We start from the raw sequence: 19,915 nt of genomic DNA on the forward strand, positions 1-19,915 counted from the left end.
ACTTGAGGGTGCTGGCTGACGAGAAGCTTCCCATGACGTGACTTCAGTGTGTGCTCGAGCCCAGAACCCCCCGGTGTGCTGGGCTGCATCTCTAGAGCGTGAGCAGCAGATTAAGGAAGGGGGTTCTCCCGCTCTGCTATGCTCTGGGGAGACCCCCCCTGCAGTCCTGATCCTGCTCTGGGGCAGCAGCACAAGAGGGACGTGGAGCTGTTGGAGCGAGGCCAGAGGAGGCCATTGAGATGCTGAAAGGGCTGGAGCAGCTCTGCTCTGGAGCCAGGCTGAGAGAGCTGGGCTGGGTCAGCCTGGAGAAGAGAAGGCTCCTGAAGGGGAGACCTTAGAGCAGCTCCAGTGGCCAAGGGGCTGCAGGAAACCTGGAGAGGGGCTTGGGACAAGGGCCTGTAGGGACAGGCCAAGGGGAATGGCTTGAACCTGCCCGAGGGGAGACTGAGCTGAGCTCTTAGGCAGAAGCTCTTCCCTGTGAGGGTGCTGAGGCGCTGGCACAGGGTGCCCAGAGAAGCTGTGGCTGCCCCATCCCTGGCAGTGTCCAAGGCCAGGTTGGACACAGGGGCTTGGAGCAAGCTGCTCTAGTGGAAGGGGTCCCTGCCTGTGGCAGGGGTTGGAACTGAATGAGCTTTAAGCTATTTTCCAACACAAACCATTCTTTGTCACGCATATTTTCAGAACCCTCTTGTTTTTTAAATGACTAATAAAAAACTCTGATTTACGTGAACTTCAATTGGGGAACAAACGAAGTCGCCATTGACAGCAGATGGCAGCCTTGGGTAAAGAGTCTGTGTGTTAAGTATGCCTTTTGTTTGGAAAAGGTGAGAGATACGGGCTTCAGTTCTGTGACAAATAAAATCAGGTAAAACTTTAAACACTGGAAATACAGATAAAGAAAGCTTGAGTCATTGTGCTCTTTGGGTTTACTTCTATAGAGGAGAAATAGTCATAGAATCATAGAATAGTTTGGGTTGGAAAGGACTTAAGACCCTCTAGTTCCAACCCCCCCTCCCATGGGCTGAGTTGCCTCACACTAGACCATGTCATTCAAGGCTCTGTGCTTCTTCCTTTCTGGGGGTTTAAAATGAAATAGAAAAGTGAATAATAAATGTATCAGAAAGCTTATTTAATTAATCTTCAGTATTTTTTTTTAGGGTACGTTGTGTCATAGGTCAAATGTAGTTTAAAATTTTCCAGGTAGAAAGATGTTTAGTTTTCATCTTGGAAAATGTAGACTTGTTCCATAATCAGATTGTTTAATTGCATTTTTATTCCATTATAAGCAAAACAGGTCATTGTCCTATAGGAATAATGGGCTGTTTCTGCACAGTTTCAGATGGAAAGAAGGTTTGCTTATGTCTGCATGCACATTCATTGTTTTAAGAAGTTTTTCTTGCTAACTTTCAGCTTATAGGAGACATGAAACAGATCCTGATACAGATGAAATACTAATTCTTCAACTGTATCATGAGTATTTTAAATAAACTCTTCCTCTGACTTGTTTGCCTGTGGACAGGTCACATAAGATCTGTAATTTCCTCATAGGATTTGTCCTTTTCTGGTGAATAATTTTAGCTCTATGGTTGAAACAAATACTTTAAAACCTTAGCTGAGAGGTAAGAACTCTAGATCATATAGTGGGGGTGTCTAAAGAGTGCCAAAGTGGTATTGACTTGTGTTCTAAGTCCATGAGATGCTCTCAGCATTTCAGCTCTCATGGAGAAACCAGACTGGGACTTGTCTGGGTGAGCCATTATGAGCTTGCTACTAGCTTGCCCCAGGAATATGCTTATAAGCTCTGTAAATTCTGTATGGTATGCACATTAAAAAGAATAGTTTATAGCCTTACTGATGCTTAAAAGAGTTGTCCCAATACAAAGTGTTTTGCCAGTTTCTATGATGTCTCTATTGCTAAGGAAAGATTCAGGCAGTGGCTCTGAGGGCTGCAGTTCTTTGCAGGTGAAGTAACTCTAACCCATCAGTGAGCTTTCACAGTACCAGTGCACTCACCGTTCCCAGTCTGCAAAGGGATAGCAGTGTTCTCATTGTCCATGGGAAGGTTTGAAGTGGATTGAGGACAAGAAAGATGTCAGTTTAGCTCGTAAGTTATGGGTAAGAAGGAGGAGAAGGAAAGAAAGATCTAGCTATGCTTTCATAGAAGTGCTGGGAAAAAAAAACAGTTTCCATGTAATTTCCAGGTGTTCAAGAGTCAAGTGGCATAAGCTGTAGCTAAGTCTGGGTTTGTATTCTTATAAATACTAGGAGTTGGAAGTGTGTTTCCTCCTAATGCTTCACATGAAAGCACCTCACTGTTCAGGGTACTTTCCCATATGACAAGGTAAGTCTTTCAAAAGCTGCCAGTGTCTTTTGCCAGTACATGGTTTTCAGGAGAAAGCTAATGGCTAAAGACTTCTCCAGCACTTTGTCATCATGTTTGTTACGGTTTTGGTCTTGCACAAGATGTATGGAACTATTTCCCTGTATGGGTGTTTTTTACACTCACATGAGACTTCTAATATGTGGCTCTTTTTTGGCCTCCAACTCATCTCCTACTGCCCTAAAAAGTAGTAATAAAGGCAGAATTAGAGTTACTTTTTGTTACACAAGCTGCCTGCTGATGCAGTTTTGAGTGCAGCTTTGCCTCTATACGGACCTTGCAACAGCAGCTGCTAAGCTGAGACAGATATTCCTGGAAAACTGAGTAGCCCTTCCACCACTGTTTGCAGCAGTGCAGCAGATTCATACAGCTCTTACACTGTTTCTGGAGGGAGGTGGGGTGTCAGTTACAACATGAAATAGCAAATCCCTTTGTGCAGCGATGTCCAAGTTTTAGGTAGAAATCAGAATGTTAGGAAAGATGTTTCTTGCTTTTTGTAATTTTTTCAAATTTGAATTTATGGATTTACAGTCAGTATTGATTTGACATTATACTGTTTGGGAAAATTGGTACTTTGCAGAATCATAGAATCCCAGCCTGGTTTGTGTGGGAAGGGAACTTAAAGCTCATCCAGTTCTAACCCCCTGCCACAGGCAGTGACACCTTCTGCTAGAGCAGTTCGCTCCAAGCCCCATACAGCCTGGCACTGAAAGTACTTGTAAGTAGATTATTTGTTTGGTAATTTCCTTTCAGTGCTTATAATGGGTAGCATAGGACCAGCCATCTTTTATTTATTATTTATTGAAGAAGATTCTGTGTGATTTTTTCTAGTCCTGGCATTCTCCTATCTTGGCTTTTTATCTTATATTTGTATTATAAGCATAAAATTAATTCAGCCTCTTTGCTGAGGAATATAAACCACTTGACTTTCTCTTTGTGCATGTGTTTGGATTCATTCTGCTTTAAAAGCTAAGTTCTTGTTATGCTATGTACTATTTTCCATGGTGCTCCATTTAGTTTCTAGCTTTGACTTCTGTTCTAAGTAAATAACATTTCACAAATAGAACATTATGGGTTGTTAAATACGGAGGTAGATTGATAAAAGTGGACTGGTTAGTAAAAGTAGACAATCTGAATATATTTTTCAAGCAAAGATGGAAGCTTATATAGCCTTTTAATCTTCTTTTACGTGACATTATTTAATCTTCTTTTACGTGACATAGCACTGGCAGGGCGTTGGAGCTAGATAATTGTAAGGTTCTTTCCAACCCAAACCATTCAATGATTCTGTGATGATGGCACTGGTGTTGGCAGCATTTCTATATGCTGAATAAGGATTCCAGGTGACAAGAAAAAAATGCTTTTTGTGTGTGTGTGTGTCTTTTACAGAAGAGTGGGGGAGCCACCTGGGTTTTGGAGGTAGCTGTGAGGTTTTGTGATTGTTTTTTCCCTGCAGTATTTCAGGCTTGTCCTATAGGTGTTTGGATGTAGTACACCATCGTACTGTACATTAAATAGGATCTTTCCTTTGTTTCTGAGAGGGAAATGTGGCAAATTGATTTAAAGACAGACTTAGCAGGAAGTCTTTCATTTTAGTTGTTAAATATATCCTTGGCTCTGGGGTGGAATCGTGGTCGAGGTGTTTCCATGGTAAATTGCTGCATTAAAACAGCTTTAGGAAAGAATCATTGCAACTGAGCTTGGCACTGAGCTTGGTTGCAGTTGTAAATGTGAAATCCCATGTTGTGTTCAGACTGCAGTCTGCAGTTATTGGTGATTTTAACCATTTCTTGTCAGTGATTATATAAGAACTACTTGTTTGTTGCAAGTCATGGTGTTCAATTCTTTGCCTGTGCCCTCTAGGGAAAGGGGCTGACCTGAGCAAACCCCCGTGCCGAAAGGCAAAGGACATACGTAAAGAAAGAAAACTGCAGAAACTCCTTCAGAACCAGACGTGTACAGTGGAAGGATCTCAACTTCAAGCAGCAGATCAAGTTTTCCTCTTGCAGAACTCTAAATCTAAAACAAACCAGCCTAAAACCATTGAAGACTTCGTTTTTGTCTCTTTACCCGATGATGCACAACACAAATTAGAGGTAATAGCTTGTTCACTGGTGTTGGAGGTGGAGTAAGGAAATGTCTAGTTAAGGAGGGTTTAAAATGCTTAGGTGTTTAGAATTTGTGACCTTATGGAATGAGAATAGTTTAAGTCTGGAAGTATATATGGTACTGCATTTTATATATATAAATATGTATATTATATGTGTATTGCAGGTGAGCTCTGTGTAACCACAAGAGGGTACTCGTGCACTTGCAGTCAGTTGTAACAGAGCCCTGTACAGTTACCAAAATAACTTGCAAATTGCTTTCATACAGTGTGACTTGAAAATGAAAGACTTTGAGTTAACCGAGTGTTGAATGATGAGAGATTCAATATTTAGTTCTGCAGTGTATAAATGCTTAAGCTATCTATGCTAATGAGTCTTGACAAGAAAGCAGTAACTGTTCATAAAATTAAACAGATAGGAAGACAGCTGCTCTTTGTAACTGCCATTGGTATGTGTGGATGTCTTTGGAAGCTGTAAAAGTGATGGTAGAAAACTTTGCTAACTATACTGGTTGCCAGTAAATCTATTAGGAATATAGAGACAGTAAGCTGGAAGACTTGGACTTCCTAACTTTTGTTAATCATAAACCCTTTTTTTTTTTTTCCCTGAAAGCTGTAAAACCATCTGAATATAAGTATTTTCCTGTAGTTACTGGTTATCAGTGATGGTATTGGAAAATAACTGACAAGAAGCCATGGAATTGATCCACCTTGCTAACTCCTTCAGCTTTGCTGATGAGTTGTACAGTAACAGACATATGATGGCTTTATCTGATCATCTGCATTTAGAAGATGCAGGTAGCATTTAAAAGGAGCATGGTTCCAGCAGTGTGATTCTCTTTGCTGCTTACTATGCTGTCAAGTGTGATTTGTTTGTTACCTAGATCAGAACCAAAGCTTTTTGTAAAGATAGAACCATACTGAAAATTACATGGGTTTTTGAAATGACCATGTCCTTAAATATGCTTGAAAAGAAAGGCAGTGTTGTTCATGTAAGGACATTCTTTTGGTTAGGGAGCAATCATTTTTACTAGGAACAATTTTGAATGTAGAGATTCTGTAAATATCTCTTTGTGTGTGTAAAAGTCATGGTAGGGAAGATGCTCACTTCCTGTTACAGTTAACTTGTAATTAAATATGGAAACATTGTTTCATCTTCCTCTTTCCATTTGAAAAATGCGAGGAATCCCCTTGGGATTATTGCTCTAAAAACAGTCTTCAGACTAAGAGCATGGAAGTCTACCACCTACACGGGTTCTTCAAGTACTTCTCAGTGTAGTGTGAAACGACAAGAAAATCTCTCTACAATGTCAATCTGCATAGTACTTCTTGGTATTATTTCCTGCAAACTATTTGTGTAGTTCTATGGGCATTTTAGTTCTCTTTAATTTGTGCTTCGTAAACTTTGTATGTTACTCAGTGTAAATATTAAAACCTTCAGTGGCATAAACGGAGCTGAAAATTCAAAGGCTATTTGTTAATGTGAATTAAATTGTGAAGGTCCTTGTGCAGGAGGTCAAAACTTCTGTTGTGATGTTTGTATGTATAAATATATAGTTATTGTATGAGATTGTAATAATGAATGTGTTTAACTTCTTCTGAAGGTGAGGGTGGTGAGATCATCTCCACCAAGTTCACAGTTCAAAGCCACATTTCAGGAGTCTTACCAGGTCTATAAACGTTACCAGATGGTTGTTCACAAGGACCCACCTGATAAACCAACTATAAATCAGGTCAGAAGGCCAAATGCATTTTGGGCAAGACTCAGCTCCCCTCTATTTCGTGTGCCTTGTTTCTAGTAGAAACAAATGTGGATTTTATATCCATTGTATATTCAGGAGTGTGTATCAAAGAAAATCGACATCCTGAAAGTGCAAATTCTTTTGATACCTTTTTGTGAGTGCCACAGATACTTGGTTTTAGTTGCAGACAGAGAAGTTAAGGAAGTTACGTGGATGCTGCTGGGTAAGAGGTAGAGAGGATGAGGCTTTTGGAGGTTGGTGCTGTGGGCCTTAAAAATACAAATCTCATAAGAACTAAAACCAGCTGGACATTTAGCTTAATGACTGGTCTCACTGGCTTTGGTTTGTAATGCTTCCATAAGGATAATCAGGACTAACAATTGAGCACACATACAAATTGTTGGTGTAAAGGTCACAGAAGCTGTATAAATTCTCTTAACTTTCAGTTTAAGCCCTCCAAAATGTAATCTGTGCGCTCCATCTAAATTACACATTGTTTCTTCTTGTAATGCCCAGGCAGAGCATAACAGTTCCCTGTCAGGCACACTACCTCTCTACTGTAAGAACAAAAGAAAAAGAACTAGTCAGGAGTTTGGAGACATATGTGGGAAGAATACCTAATTGTTAAACCAGGGCAATGAGTTATATGTTATTAAAAATAACACATCTTAAAAGTCCTTGAGACTGTGCAGCGAAAATATAATGTGTGGTTGGGTTGTTAGATATTTAGTAAAAAAGAAAGAGGTTATATAAATTGCTTCTTTGGAGTGTTGTACAATTTTTGTCCTTGAAGGTATCAACAGTCAGTTTAAGCTTAGTTTCAGTTTTCAGACTTCCCCCTGTAGAAGGTTATGATGTTTAAAGAAGAAAACTGATTTCGGAGGCTTTGAAGTGGCTAGGAGGAGATCTTTCACTAGCCTTACCTTCAGAAGCATGTTATCTGATGATATGCACTCAAACCAGTCTGCTTGTATTTTCCTTGCTCTGAAGGTGAGGTTAGTACCTGTCTCCTTTGAGGACCCCCAGTTCAAATCATCCTTCAACCAGTCAGCCACTTTATTTGCCAAGTATCAGATGGCTGTACACAAGGATACACCTTCTGAGTGTGGTGAGAACGAGGTACAGTTCACTGCATGCACCTTTATGAAAACATGCTTTCGAATGCACAATTAAATGATGGGAAATGGTGTCTCTTAAAGAGTGATTCTAAATGTTAAGATACTGGAGTTTCTGTCTTGGGGTGGGGGGGAAGTGTTGTGGTTTTTAGCAAGGTTCTGTTGCAAGGCTCCAGCCTAGGGGAAGCCGAACTGAAAAGGGAAGGGTTATGTACTATCATAACTCAAAACCTGATGTTAATGAGTTAAATGGAGCTTGTATATGGTTGTAAAGAGGTCTGGGACTGAGAGTTTCACTGGAAAAGGGGTAATAATATGGAAGAGCTTTTTTGATACCAAGAGCATCTTCTGCTTTAAAGCTGTTGGGTACCCTTTTCATATTTCTCCTTATTTTTTTGGTGGTCTTGCTTAATTAAACAGATGAAGGTTTTAAATATCTTGAGTTTCATTCACATGTCATTGCTAAGCAAAGCCCACTTCCCAATTAGAACTCACCTTGGCAGTAGAAACACGGCAAAAACATTCCCACCAGCTGCTTGTCTGAGATTCAGTGAGAGCACATGGCATATGAATAAATCCTGTTTTTGAAACAGTGCTTACAGGATGCTAATCCTAATTCAGTAATACTAATAGAAGTACTGGTAGGATTCTAAAGAAGCAGCAACTATTTCTTTGGCAGGTGGCACAACATTTTCATTAATAGAATCAATAAAGCTGCTACCTCAGATCTGTCATTTCTATTTACCTCAGAAGTCCAACTTCAGTATTGCTCAACTATCTACTCAGACTTTAGTGTTCTTGTGAGCCATACCTGCAGAAGTGATGCCCAGCAAACTGTGGCTGCTTTCCAGGTAGAATAAGAAAACCCCATAATCAGTTTTGGCTTTAGTTCAGAAGAGTGTAAGGAGAGCTTTTCTGTGAGCTCTCTGTAATGCTACTGTGGAAAGCCATAACATTTATTTCCCTTTGTTTTGTGAAATAACAGGACTTGTAACTATAAGAAATAGTCTGTGCTCTTTTTATAACTGCTGATATAAGCTGGATTAATTAAAATAATGTAAAATTTGAAAACATGCCAACAGAGATTGAGCTATTTATTAGATTTGTACCAGGCTGATTTAGGGACTTAATTTGTCTGCTATGATGGATGTTTTTCAGCTCTAATGCTTGGATACAGCGTATATGCCCCCATGCTTTTGCTCTGAGTATCTGGTTGCTGCAGAGTGGCTGATAAGAACTTTATATACTTATTCTTTGTTTAGAATTACGGATTTATTTTTGAATACAGTCATTACATTGTGGTGAATCAAGGGCAGAATCATGATGGCTTCTTGCAGTTCAGTTCTGAGCACCAGTTAGCTCCGAGTTCACCTAAATGCTGTTTGGGCCAGAGTGTGTTTTTTTGGTGTAGACTTGGGTTTAATCACCCATGGAATAGGGGAGGAAAACTTATAAAGATGTATTAAGGACGATTCAGGTTTCTGCTGTGTTAAGGTGTGAAGTCTATAGTGCGAATTACTGTTGAATAGGAAGGAGATTGATTTTATTTACTTCTAATAGTTTAATGGATTTTTATCCTCCTCTTTTCCCTTGTTACTTACTGTAGGTAGTTCCCTACTTTCCAGAGAGAAGATAAAGGCAGTTTGTGCAGGAGTAGTGTAATATTCCAGGGGAGACACAAGACCTTCTCTGAAGCATCTAGTAAATGTACAGGCTCAATCTGATGCTGATGGGTTTTGATTTAGGTCCCTCTTTAGCACTAGCAAATTCCGTTCTGTGTTCACATGACTGTCTGGTTAAGAAGATCTTTTGGTCACTAAAGCTCTGTCACTTCAATCAAAGCATTTTGTATTTGATCCCTGCAGGAAGTAAACTGAAGAATACTTTACACAAAATGTATTTTGAGGTAGTCTAGGAGCCTTTTTTCCTTTTCATACTGTGTGGGAGGAGAATTATCTGAATCACTTTTAAGAACAGAAGGTACCAAAGAGGGTAAAACTGATCCAAGTTATTGAGGTGAAGGGTGGAAAATGCTATTTGAAAGACCTCAGACTTTTTCTTCTTTCTCTTTTTTAGACTTTACTATATCATACAGACATTATGGAGCCAAGTAGATTTTTAAGTAAAGATAGAATAAAATCCTGTCCTATACACAGTGCTTTTTATCAGGGGAGTCACAAGTCTGTGTTGGGCTTTAAAGTGGCAAACATCCAGGAATTTGTTTTGCATCTAAAAATCAAATATAGCTTTTAATCTGTGCAAACTAATCTGTGTATGGGGGACGAACCTCCTTTTTGGGGAAAGCCCTGCATGCTTTTGTGTCTGAGGAAAAGTATTCTATATTTGGCTGAACACTTCATGTTCAGAAACCTGTCTACATTTAAATTGAGAATTCACCAAAAATTGTTAATGGGCACATATTAACAACTTTTTGGAATATATTCTTAGATTGTTGGCATTACAATATACTGTCAGCCTGTATTAGCTGCTAGACTAGTTTAATATTGTCCTTATTATATTTAGAGGCAATTTTAGGAGTAGATTTAGAATATTGGTGATTATATGAAAATAGAACTAATGTGGAATGTTATAAACGAGTTCACAACATTAACAAAAGGTGTGTGAACCACAAAGTTGGATGAGTGTGAAAGCAAACCCTCTTCTGCACCCATGTAATCTATATCCATCTTTCATCAATGTTTTTATGGGAGATGAGGGAATAGATGATTTCCAGGACAGGGAATCCATGGAATATTTGACACCAAAGGTGACTTTGGACTACTGGGTGCTCTCAAGTGCCACTTTGAGATCAGTGACAAGTGGTCTTTCAGTGTCCTTTGACAGTGGCTTTTCCTGAATTTTGGCTCTTCCTCCTTGCTTCTTCCTGCTCCTCTTCTTCTGCATCTCTGATGGATGTCGTGGTAGCACTAATGATAGTGATTGTCCATAAAAAAGAATTAATTTTGATATTTTGCTAGGTAGAGTCCTGCAATGGATTTCAATGATGCAGTGCCAGTTCTTGATAAAGGCAATGATTTCTGTTTGTTCTAATAAAAAGCAAGGTAGAAATTCCACAGTGAAATAAACTTTTTCTAAGTCCCAAAGTTGCTGCTACCCCTGTGGTGATGAAACTTGTCTTTTCTATGGAATCATCATTGCAGCGTTGAGTACCATTCTCATTGGTGAGTAGAGAGTTTGGTGAGGTAGAATGATATCTGGTATCTGTCACGTAAGTTTATATTCTAAGTTACTCTAATGGTTTTAAACTGACAGAAGGTTTAGATTCAATATTAGGAAAAAAATCCTTAATATGAGGGTGCTGAGGTGCTGGCACAGGGTGCCCAGAGAAGCTGTGGCTGCCCCATCCCTGGCAGTGCTCAAGGCCAGGTTGGACACAGGGGCTTGGAGCAAGCTGCTCTAGTGGAAGGTGTTCCTGCCTGTGGCAGGGGGTTGGGACTGGATGAGCATTAAGTGAACTTCCAACCCAAACCATTCTAGGATTCTGTGATCTAAAAGCTCTCAGCTAGGTTAGTTCTTTAGCTATATTCAGTTATTGAGCTAAAAAAAAACCCCTAATGCCTGCCATACCAAATGGAGTTTTACACATAACATTGTCCTGTAAAAATTTGAAATGAATCACTTTTTTCTTCCTGCCTCTTTCCTGGTGAACTTAATGGTTGCTCTGGGGGCAGCAATGCGATAACACCTTGTCCATTAATGTGATTTTGAGGCTTTTTACAGTAGTCTTTGTCTTGAAGAAACACGGCTCAAGTGTAACTGAAACAAGTTATGTAGCAGTCACACAAGTTAGAAAACATTTCCATAAAAGATCATAAAAATTCGACAGTGGTTTCCAGAAAGAGCAAGAGTTGAACAGTTTATTGCTGTTTAGACCTCCTGAAGCAAACGTTTTATTTCACATTTCATGAGTGTTTTATAATGACAAACTTGAAGGAAAATAGAATGTGTCTCCGTTCCCTCTGCAAAGCTGACTGGACACTCTTTGCTTTGTGCTTAACTAAATATTTGTCTTGGAAGTAAAGAGTTTCACAACACACAAAAGAGACACTGTTTGAGAAGGTGCAAAGAATTACTGAAATAGGTGTAGTGGGGTTTGTTTTTACATTCCCAGTGTTTTTTGGATTTGCCTCCCAGAAATCCACTTGAAGTACTATAGAGAAGTGAGTGAGTAGTGTGGGACATGCCAAGGAGCACATTTGGATCCATTTGAAAGCTGGAAGCAGCAGCCGGTTGCACACTTTTAGGTCTCCCTAATCTATTTTCCTCTTTCTTTTGTAGCATTCCTTAAGTTCGAGGTTATTTTTAACCTGCTGTCACTTGCCTTGGCAGCCATATACTTTTATAATGCTCTTGAATTAGTTCTTTTATCATTTTGGGTGATGGCAGCAGTAAGGTGATGATTGACTCTTTGTGGTCGCTGCTGCAGTGACCTCATGCTGCAGATCCCTGATAACGCTGATTTAAAGTATTCCTTTATCAACCTGATTCCTCCCATTTACTTGCAAGACCCTTGTGAACTGTAGTGCTGCAGGTTCATGGATTTTAGGCTTGAAATGCCTAAAAAGCCAAAGAACTTACTCATCCAGGCAGTTAAGTGGCTTGTTCACAGTCATATAATTTCAATTCAGATTCTTACTGCATCAGTTTGCGTTGTTTCTCCTGGTTTTGACACTCAGTTTTCTATGTATCCATATGAAATTAAGAAGTCTTCACACTGATACTAACAAATCCCCATTATTTTGTAGATAGTTTTCTGAGCAGTCAAAGCCTCAGGGACTTCTGTCATTCCAGAAGGGAATTGAAATCGTAGTTCTGAAATGTACATTCTGTCCCATCAGCAGTTATTTCTATTTCATGAGTTCAATTCTTGTACTGAACACTACCTTTGAGACATGCATTTGAACTTTAAGTTGTCTCTTTCCTTATGTGCTATGTTTTAAAGCCTCTTTCTTCACCTTCAGGTCTGTGGATATCTCTGAAAATGTATTTTGTTAGCATTCCTGTATTGTTGAAGTCACTGTTGAAACTGCTGAATAGAGCCAGTTCCAGAATAAGTCTTACCTACCTCTAGACCTTAGGCAGAAGCTCTTCCCTGTGAGGGTGCTGAGGCGCTGGCACAGGGTGCCCAGAGAAGCTGTGGCTGCCCCATCCCTGGCAGTGTTCAAGGCCAGGTTGGACACAGGGGCTTGGAGCAAGCTGCTCTAGTGGAAGGGGTCCCTGCCCATGGCAGGGGGTTGGAACTGGATGAGCTTTAAGGTCCCTTCAACCCAAACCAGTCTGGGATTCTCTGACAGTTCAAAGCTGTTTTTCCTGAGCAGGCTATGATGTGTGACATCAGTAACTCTTGCCTTTAGAAAGTTCCTGAGCTACCAGATGAAACTGTTCCAGCACCTGAACATCTTCCCCCACTTTCAAAAGGCAGCAAGTATTAACACCCTAGTTTAATTACAGCTTCTTAAAGCTGTGCATGTGCTTTTACTTGAGCAATTAATTTTGGGTTGAACCAAATCTTCCTTTTATTTTTCCTGCCCCTCCTGCCTTCATTTACTTCTCAGTGATGCATTCATCCCTTAGTTTTATTAATTCTATTTAAGCTTATTTCCTGTTGTTCTGTTAGTTCTTTCTGGCAGTTGCAATTAGCTTGCACCACAGTAAAAATGTTGTGGATTTCATCTATATTGTACATTTTTTGAAAGACTAAAGTTTATGTAATTCAGTTTGAAATTAAAATTGGAAAAGCATGGCTTTGTGAAAGGAATTCTGATTGTGCTTGTGTAACAGATTGAGTTATTTTACATGCAGCACCAGCTTTTGACTGTGTTTCTCTCATGGTTTATTGACTCCTTTTTGAATTGTGTTCATAATAAGTTTGCAGTATTAAATGAGTTTGTTAATTTAGAAACTGAATCTTATGTTTACTTCAGTTTAAATACATGTATAGATTCCATAGGTCCCTGGGTGAGGAAGAAAGGGCTGTGAGTTTGGTCTAGTGGAAGACGTCCCTGCTCATGGCAGGGGATTGGAACTGGAGGAGCTTTAAGGTCCCTTCCAACACAAACCAGTCTGTGAATGTATGATTTTGGAAGGGAGAATAAGTGTTGAGAAGGTAAGGGCAGAGGTCAGCTGATCTAAACTCATTAAATTCTCCAGCTTTATGTCAATTAAATTCTCCCTTAGCAGAAAAACCCAAACAACAAACAAAGAACAAAAGATTGGTGGGAGTTTGGGTAATTGTTTCTTAATAGATTTCTAGAGAAGATTGAGTCTTTTGAAGCTTTCTATGACTTAAGGAGATTGTCTCACCTGAGAACGTTAGCAAGTTTCAACAGGTAAAAGTAACAAGACTTGCAAAGGTGTTTTTTCCCCATCAGATTGTGATACAAATTCAAGCACAGTTAAGACTTTGTTTTCTAGCCAGCAGTATAGGTAGCTGTAACAGTATATACTCCTCAGCAAGCAGAAGTCATGCTTCAGCTACACTTGGAGTCCCCCTTTGCCCTCAAAGCCAAGGGATTGTTCAGCAGGGCCTGGAGAACGGATAACTGTTTGAACAGTGCCGTTGGCTCCGTTTTCTCACCCAGAGGCTTTAACTCGCACTATAAAGCTAAAGTTACAGATTAAGAACTATTGGGGGTCTTCTGACATGAAAATTAGTAACACATGGTTTATTATTTCTGAAGCCTGCACATTCTAAACTCACTGGATGTAAGGACTGATGCAGCCACAGTGTAGGAATTTGTAACTCTGTTCTTTAATGGAATGGAACAATTCAAACTCTGAATTACTTTTTATTTCTCTTTAAGTGTTATCTTTATTCCCCCTCTTGTTCTCTCTTCCTATCCACCAAATCAACCCCCCCTAGAATTGAATTAAGATACATCATTCAGTTTTCTAAACTGAGTAACTCAGAGGGGTGGTGACTAGGTCTGAAATGGCTCGTTATAGGAAATGCACAATCTCCTGTCTTCACCTTATAGAAATTAAGTTTTCTTTCATGAAGTCTGTGTTCAAAGGTTTACTGTTCATCCATAGCTCAGCTACTGCTATATGTTTGAGGGGGGGAAATCTGAAGTAGATGATCTTAAGGTCCTTTCCAACTCCAACTATTCTGTCATTCTCTAAGTAAGACTTGTACAAAGCCTTGATTATTTTAGCATCAACAGATGCACTTCCTTAGAGACACAGGTTTAGAGGAGGTTCAGGTTGTGTTCGCTTCAAGCTACAATGAGAAGGGTCCAGTTAATCTTTGCAGATCGATATATATATAATCTACCAGAGGCTGTGGTTTTATTGCTGAGACCTGTTTTATAGCACCTTCTGAAGAAAAGGGGAAGTTTTAGGTACTTAGGCTGTGTATGAAACTCTGTTCTAAGTCAGCAGCTTACTTTGTTTGCACTTACTGTTGCTTTCCTTCCTCTCCTCCCTTTCTCTGGGAAACAAACAGGATGACTGGCAAGTAATCTCCCGATTTTTGGTATTCCTCTTTAAATAGAATAATCTTCTTTAATTAATTGAAGAAATTCATGGAGTTCTTGACAACAGTCATATTTTTATAGGTGTCATATTCTGTTTATCAGACTTTGAATTAGAAGTTCCTATTTGCTATTACTTTGCAGTTTGCATAATGCTGGTGTATTAAATCATCCAGCCCTTAGAGGAGGGAGGATTAATCTGTGTAACACGCATGAGCTTTTTAACAAAGGGGTGTTTGGGGGTTAAACACATACCAGAACTTTACAGCACCTTTAATGTGGAATCCACCAATAAGGAAGTATTTGTATCAAATAAGTAAATGATGGTAAATAAATACCTATTATGTTTTATTACTGTTAGGATCTTGAACAAGCTCCAACTCATTAAACCTTTGCTTTTCGGGTTGATTATCAGCAGCACATCACTTTGTATTCAGTAAAGAATATAGGTTTGAAAATGCTTGCACTTTCAGGAAGTTGATTTTCGTTTCCTTTTGTTTCCTTCATCTTTAGACTTAAAATGGGCTTGCTTATGATTCTGGATGTAAATAGACTTAATAAATGTATATTAAAAGAGATGAAGGCCCTACTCCCCTTGCTTTAGTGATGGGGCAGGTACCAAGGGGATGGTGGGAAAAGGCTCTATATTGCAGGCAGGGAGAGAAGGGTAATGGGTAATTTAAAATGAAGACACCAGAAACAGACCTGTATTATAAGGTGATAATTCACCTCACATTTTAAAAGTACTTCGGAGAGTCGATTATTGTTATCTATTTGTACTTCTAAACAAAATAGAATGTGGGACGACTTAAAATTTGTTTTACCTCTTAAAATCTGATGGTGTTCTTCAAATAGATGGTTTTGAAAGAGTGTTTGACTGTTACTGTGTCCTGATGTGCTGCTAATGTTCTTCTTCCTTTTCTGCTTTGCATATTTGGACTGTCTTTCTGGGCACGTATTTCTGATGAATCTACCTCGATGCAGTTCACACGATTCCTCTGTGATTCTCCTCTGGAGGTATGTATCCATTTTAGATGCAGGTTTTGAAATGAATGTGTTCTTTCCTTTCCACTTCCTGGAGACAGCAAGCCATTACGATGTAGGTGGTATAGATGTGTAGCACAGTGCTTATATCATCACTAACTGGTGAGGAAGGTTGCATTGTGTTTTCAAAGGAGTCTCAGAACTCTTTTGCTGGATAATCAGCAGGATAATAAGCTACCACTGAATTTTATGTCACTCCGTTAGGAGCCAGGAGAAGAAAGTGCTGTCTTTTCTGGTTTTGGTTTATTTCTATGAAAGAAAAGAATATATTACTAAATAGCTTCCTGAACTTGAATTTGACTGCAGTCTGAGTTAAAAGTTTAGGGGAGATGCTTCATTTCAAGCAAGCAAACTGCTATGGATTTCTAGCACTGTCTTTCTTGTTAGTCTTAAAGAGTTAAGCACTGTGTGACTGTAATGAAATTGTCAGGTTATAGTAATTACGCCAGTAATGTGATATGTCGCAGCTTGACTGAATCCATGTGTGGAAAGTTTGTTGCTTTTCTCTGCTGAGTCCACTGGCCTTTACATTCCTGAAAGCTGAAGAGTAATAGAGCTCATTAGACTTTATAGGAAAAGGGCTTTTATCACCTCGTCAACTCAGGCAGCAGACTGCCATTATAGTCTTCATTTCGTATGGCTATGTACATGTTGATGCTCACTTCCCTGCCAGGTTTATACCAGTATTGTTACTTACAGACACTTTTTATTGACATTTCCAAGCTTGAATTCAATTTTGTGTGGCACCAGTACACATGTCTTCAATTAGCTGAAGTTAAATAAAAGGGGTTGTATATCAGAGGCCAGGGGATTCTTGGAATTCTTGATTCTGAAGCAGTTGCCACAAGCAAAGGTAGTAAGTGTGTAGTCTGTTTACTCTTCTGAAGAAAAATAAGGGAAGGTTTAGATTTTACTTTCAATTCATTCAATTTGTCATTGTTTGCACTGTCAATGTTGTTATTAGTTGCAAATAACATGAACACACCAACTCTTCCTGGCTTTTTTTATTCTCTCATTTTAATATTCTCTTCAGTTTGTTTTGGCTATGGGCTTTGGCACAAAAAATGAGTAACTTAAAGATATGATGTGTAGTAGCAGAAACAGAGGCAATTTCGTAGCAGTAAACAGGGTAATGTAGAGGGAACTGTTTGAGTAGGTTTTATTCATCCTTTATTAGAAGCTACATTGAAACACTTGCCATTTTACCACTTCACATAGGCAAATACTACCTTGTTTGGAGGGGTAAAGCTACAATATCTAAGAGATGCAGGAGTCTTAGCCAAAAACCAGTGTGGCCTCATTCCCTGTTGTTGCCAAGGTGAGGGTGTTTATGGCAGAAGGGCACAAGGAAAATATGGACTGCTTGGGGTGATTCCTAGTTTTTGCTGCTTGATTAGGAGGGTGTTTGGGCCCATAGTTATATCTGCCTTTGTCCTTCCCAGGTTGTTCCATGTCATTATGATGCAGCAGTTGGAATGAGTCTCAGTGCTCAGATTTGTTGTAACATTCCACAGTTGAATGATGGTTTTATTTTGTTTTAAAATGCTTCTCTAATTCTCTTTTGTCTTTTTCCATCTTGACTGATGCTACATCCATTTATGAAATGGATGATTTCATAAAAGTGCTCTGAAAAGTATCTTTTGGAGTGAATTGCTAATTTATACGTGTTGTTTTGAATGTGTGTCTGGCAATGTTTCTCCCATGCATTTATGTTCTGTGGGTTTATGAACATTTGATATTTCCTCTGCCTTTTTAATCATTCAGTATTATGGATTTTTCCTATACCTGTTTACACTCAGCTCTTGTTCTTTCGTCTTGAATACTTTTAAATCACCAGCTCAGTTTGCTGCAATGTTGCTCAGTGAATCACCTACCAGTGTGGGAAATATAATGGATTCAGTGCGATGGAAAGTGAACTGCTTTCATAGCATCACAGACTGGTTTGAGTTGGAAGGGGCCTTAAAGCTTATCCAGTCCCAACCCCTGCCACAGGCAGGGACCCCTTCCACTAGATCAGCTTGCTCCAAGTGCCTGTGTCCAACCTGGCCTTGAACACTGCCAGGGATGGGGCAGTCACAGCTTCTCTGGGCACCCTGTGCCAGCGCCTCAGCACCCTCACAGGGAAGAGCTTCTGCCTAAGAGCTCAGCTCAGTCTCCCCTCTGGCAGGTTCAAGCCATTCCCCTTGGCCTGTTCACTCCATGCGATTTCCATTATGTAAATGATTATTTGTTCTCACGTTGTTGCCTATAATCCATGTTGAGATACTTTTGAATTCTAAGGAACTGAAAGATGTTTGTGAAACTAGATCTTTGTTCTTTGAAAAGCATGTCAGCTTCTGCTCTGCATTATTTGCTGTATTGGTACGTGTTAATTATTAGGAGATCTAATAACAAATGTTACTGGTGCAAATCTGTAATTCCCAGGATCATCTTCTGTAGAATGGCCTGTTTTTGTCTGTTCAATGCACTACTCAGGACTAAAAACTCTTCATTTGGAGATCTTGGGAAACTGCTGTTTTCTTCATTGCACCGTGATGTCTGTGGGGTGATACTCAAAAATCTCTTGCTGCTGAAGTGCCTTGTACCTTCACAGCTTCACTAATCTTTTTAGCATTTTAAGCTTGCTATAACTGTCCTGATTAAATAGCTGACAGTATAGCTCACATACTATACTTTTCCAGTAAGGTGCATAAGTTAGCTCTGTAGACAGTGTCTTACGTTTTGATGCAGTGAGTTGATTAACTTTATTTTGATACAGAATTGTTCAGGTTGGAATTAACCTTTTGAGATCCAACTAGTCCAACACGAGCAGATTTGGTTACAGCAGGTTGTTGAGGACCATGGGTTTTGAATATCATCAAGGATGGAGGCCCCACAGGCTCTCTGGCCAGCCTGTGCCATAGCTTGACCACCTCATTGGATAAACCCTGTTTCCTTCTGTTCAGATTGAATGTGTTGTAATTTGCAAGCATTGCCTCTTGTCCTGTCAGTGGTAACTACTGAGAAGAATCTGGCTCCTTTATCTTCATTGCCTCCCATCAGGTATTTCCTGATGTTGATAAAACCTCCCCATGTCACCTGTCCTTGAGGCTGAGGTGTTGCAGCTTTCTTAAACTCATTGTATCCAGCAGATGCTCCAGCCCCTTAATCGTCTTTATCGCCCTTATGGACTTGCTGTAGTAAGTCTGTATTTTAATCACATGGGGAAGCCCCATCAGTGCCGAGCAGAGAGGAGAGCTCACCTCACTTGATGGGCTGGTGCAGCCCACAATGCTTCTGGCTTCTTTTTCATCTGTGAGGGTGCATTGCTGGCTTATTTTAATGAAAACATGCAGTGCTACCTCTGTGCTGACACAGTGTTTGTAGGCTGCTTTCACAGCATCTCCACTAATCCCTAATGAAAGGAGGACATAGTACTGAAAAGGAAATATGTTGCTAACCAAGAGATAGAGATCAGCCATATGGCAGGTTGTGTGTTTGTACCTTTGGGAAAGGAACTGCTGGAATGAATCAGTTTACTTATTCAACAAATAATTTCCACTGGAGTGTAGAAGTCCAGGGTTTCCTGTCTCTTTTTCTTTTCTCTGTGTAAGGGATAGCATGGATTTCATGGCTTCCTCCTCCCTTCATTCACAGCAGAGGGTAAAATGGAAAAGGTCAAGATAGGGAATCTCATGAAACTTTAGAGAGAAAAATAATCATGCAGTTAGTATGGTCAAGACCCATTCTGGGTAAGGGTGCAGTGCCTTCTGCAGTTCACAGTGGTCTGGCATGTGCACTAACAAGTGAAATTTCCATAATAATAATAATTATTATTATTAATAGTAATGATTTAATACAGCATCCCTTAAAAGCAAAGACCAATGTGCTTTGGAGAAAATTGAATGCTGTCATCATCACTGAACTTCAATTACAAGCAGTTACTGCCTGAGGTGGGCTAATTGGGGCAGTATGTAGTACCAGTTGCTATTAAGTATTTAGGTTTCAATAATGCGTTGTAAAATATGAGCAATCAAATGTGTCCATGGAATCTT

At 39.6% G+C, this 19,915-nt stretch overlaps 1 protein-coding gene across 12 annotated transcripts in view; it reads left to right on the forward strand.

Moving 5' to 3' along the window:
• The window catches only part of ATE1 (arginyltransferase 1), an 87,534-nt gene that overhangs the window by 6,698 nt on the left and 60,921 nt on the right, over window positions 1-19,915 (forward strand). For 5 of the 12 annotated variants that reach the window (XM_061364174.1, XM_061364171.1, XM_061364173.1 and 2 more), the window contains exons 6-9: window positions 4,244-4,476; window positions 6,092-6,220; window positions 7,220-7,348; window positions 15,822-15,854. In XM_061364174.1, the coding sequence (XP_061220158.1) occupies window positions 4,244-4,476; window positions 6,092-6,220; window positions 7,220-7,348; window positions 15,822-15,854 (524 nt within the window). The remainder of the gene's footprint in view (window positions 1-4,243; window positions 4,477-6,091; window positions 6,221-7,219; window positions 7,349-15,821; window positions 15,855-19,915) is intronic. The other 7 variants (XM_061364184.1, XM_061364178.1, XM_061364180.1 and 4 more) reach the window with 3 other exon arrangements.

This window comes from Neopsephotus bourkii, unplaced genomic scaffold, assembly GCF_033783945.1.
Source record: "Neopsephotus bourkii isolate Nb327-2 ecotype Australia unplaced genomic scaffold, CSIRO-AGI_Nbou_v1 NB_1189, whole genome shotgun sequence".
Classification (NCBI taxonomy): domain Eukaryota; kingdom Metazoa; phylum Chordata; class Aves; order Psittaciformes; family Psittacidae; genus Neopsephotus; species Neopsephotus bourkii.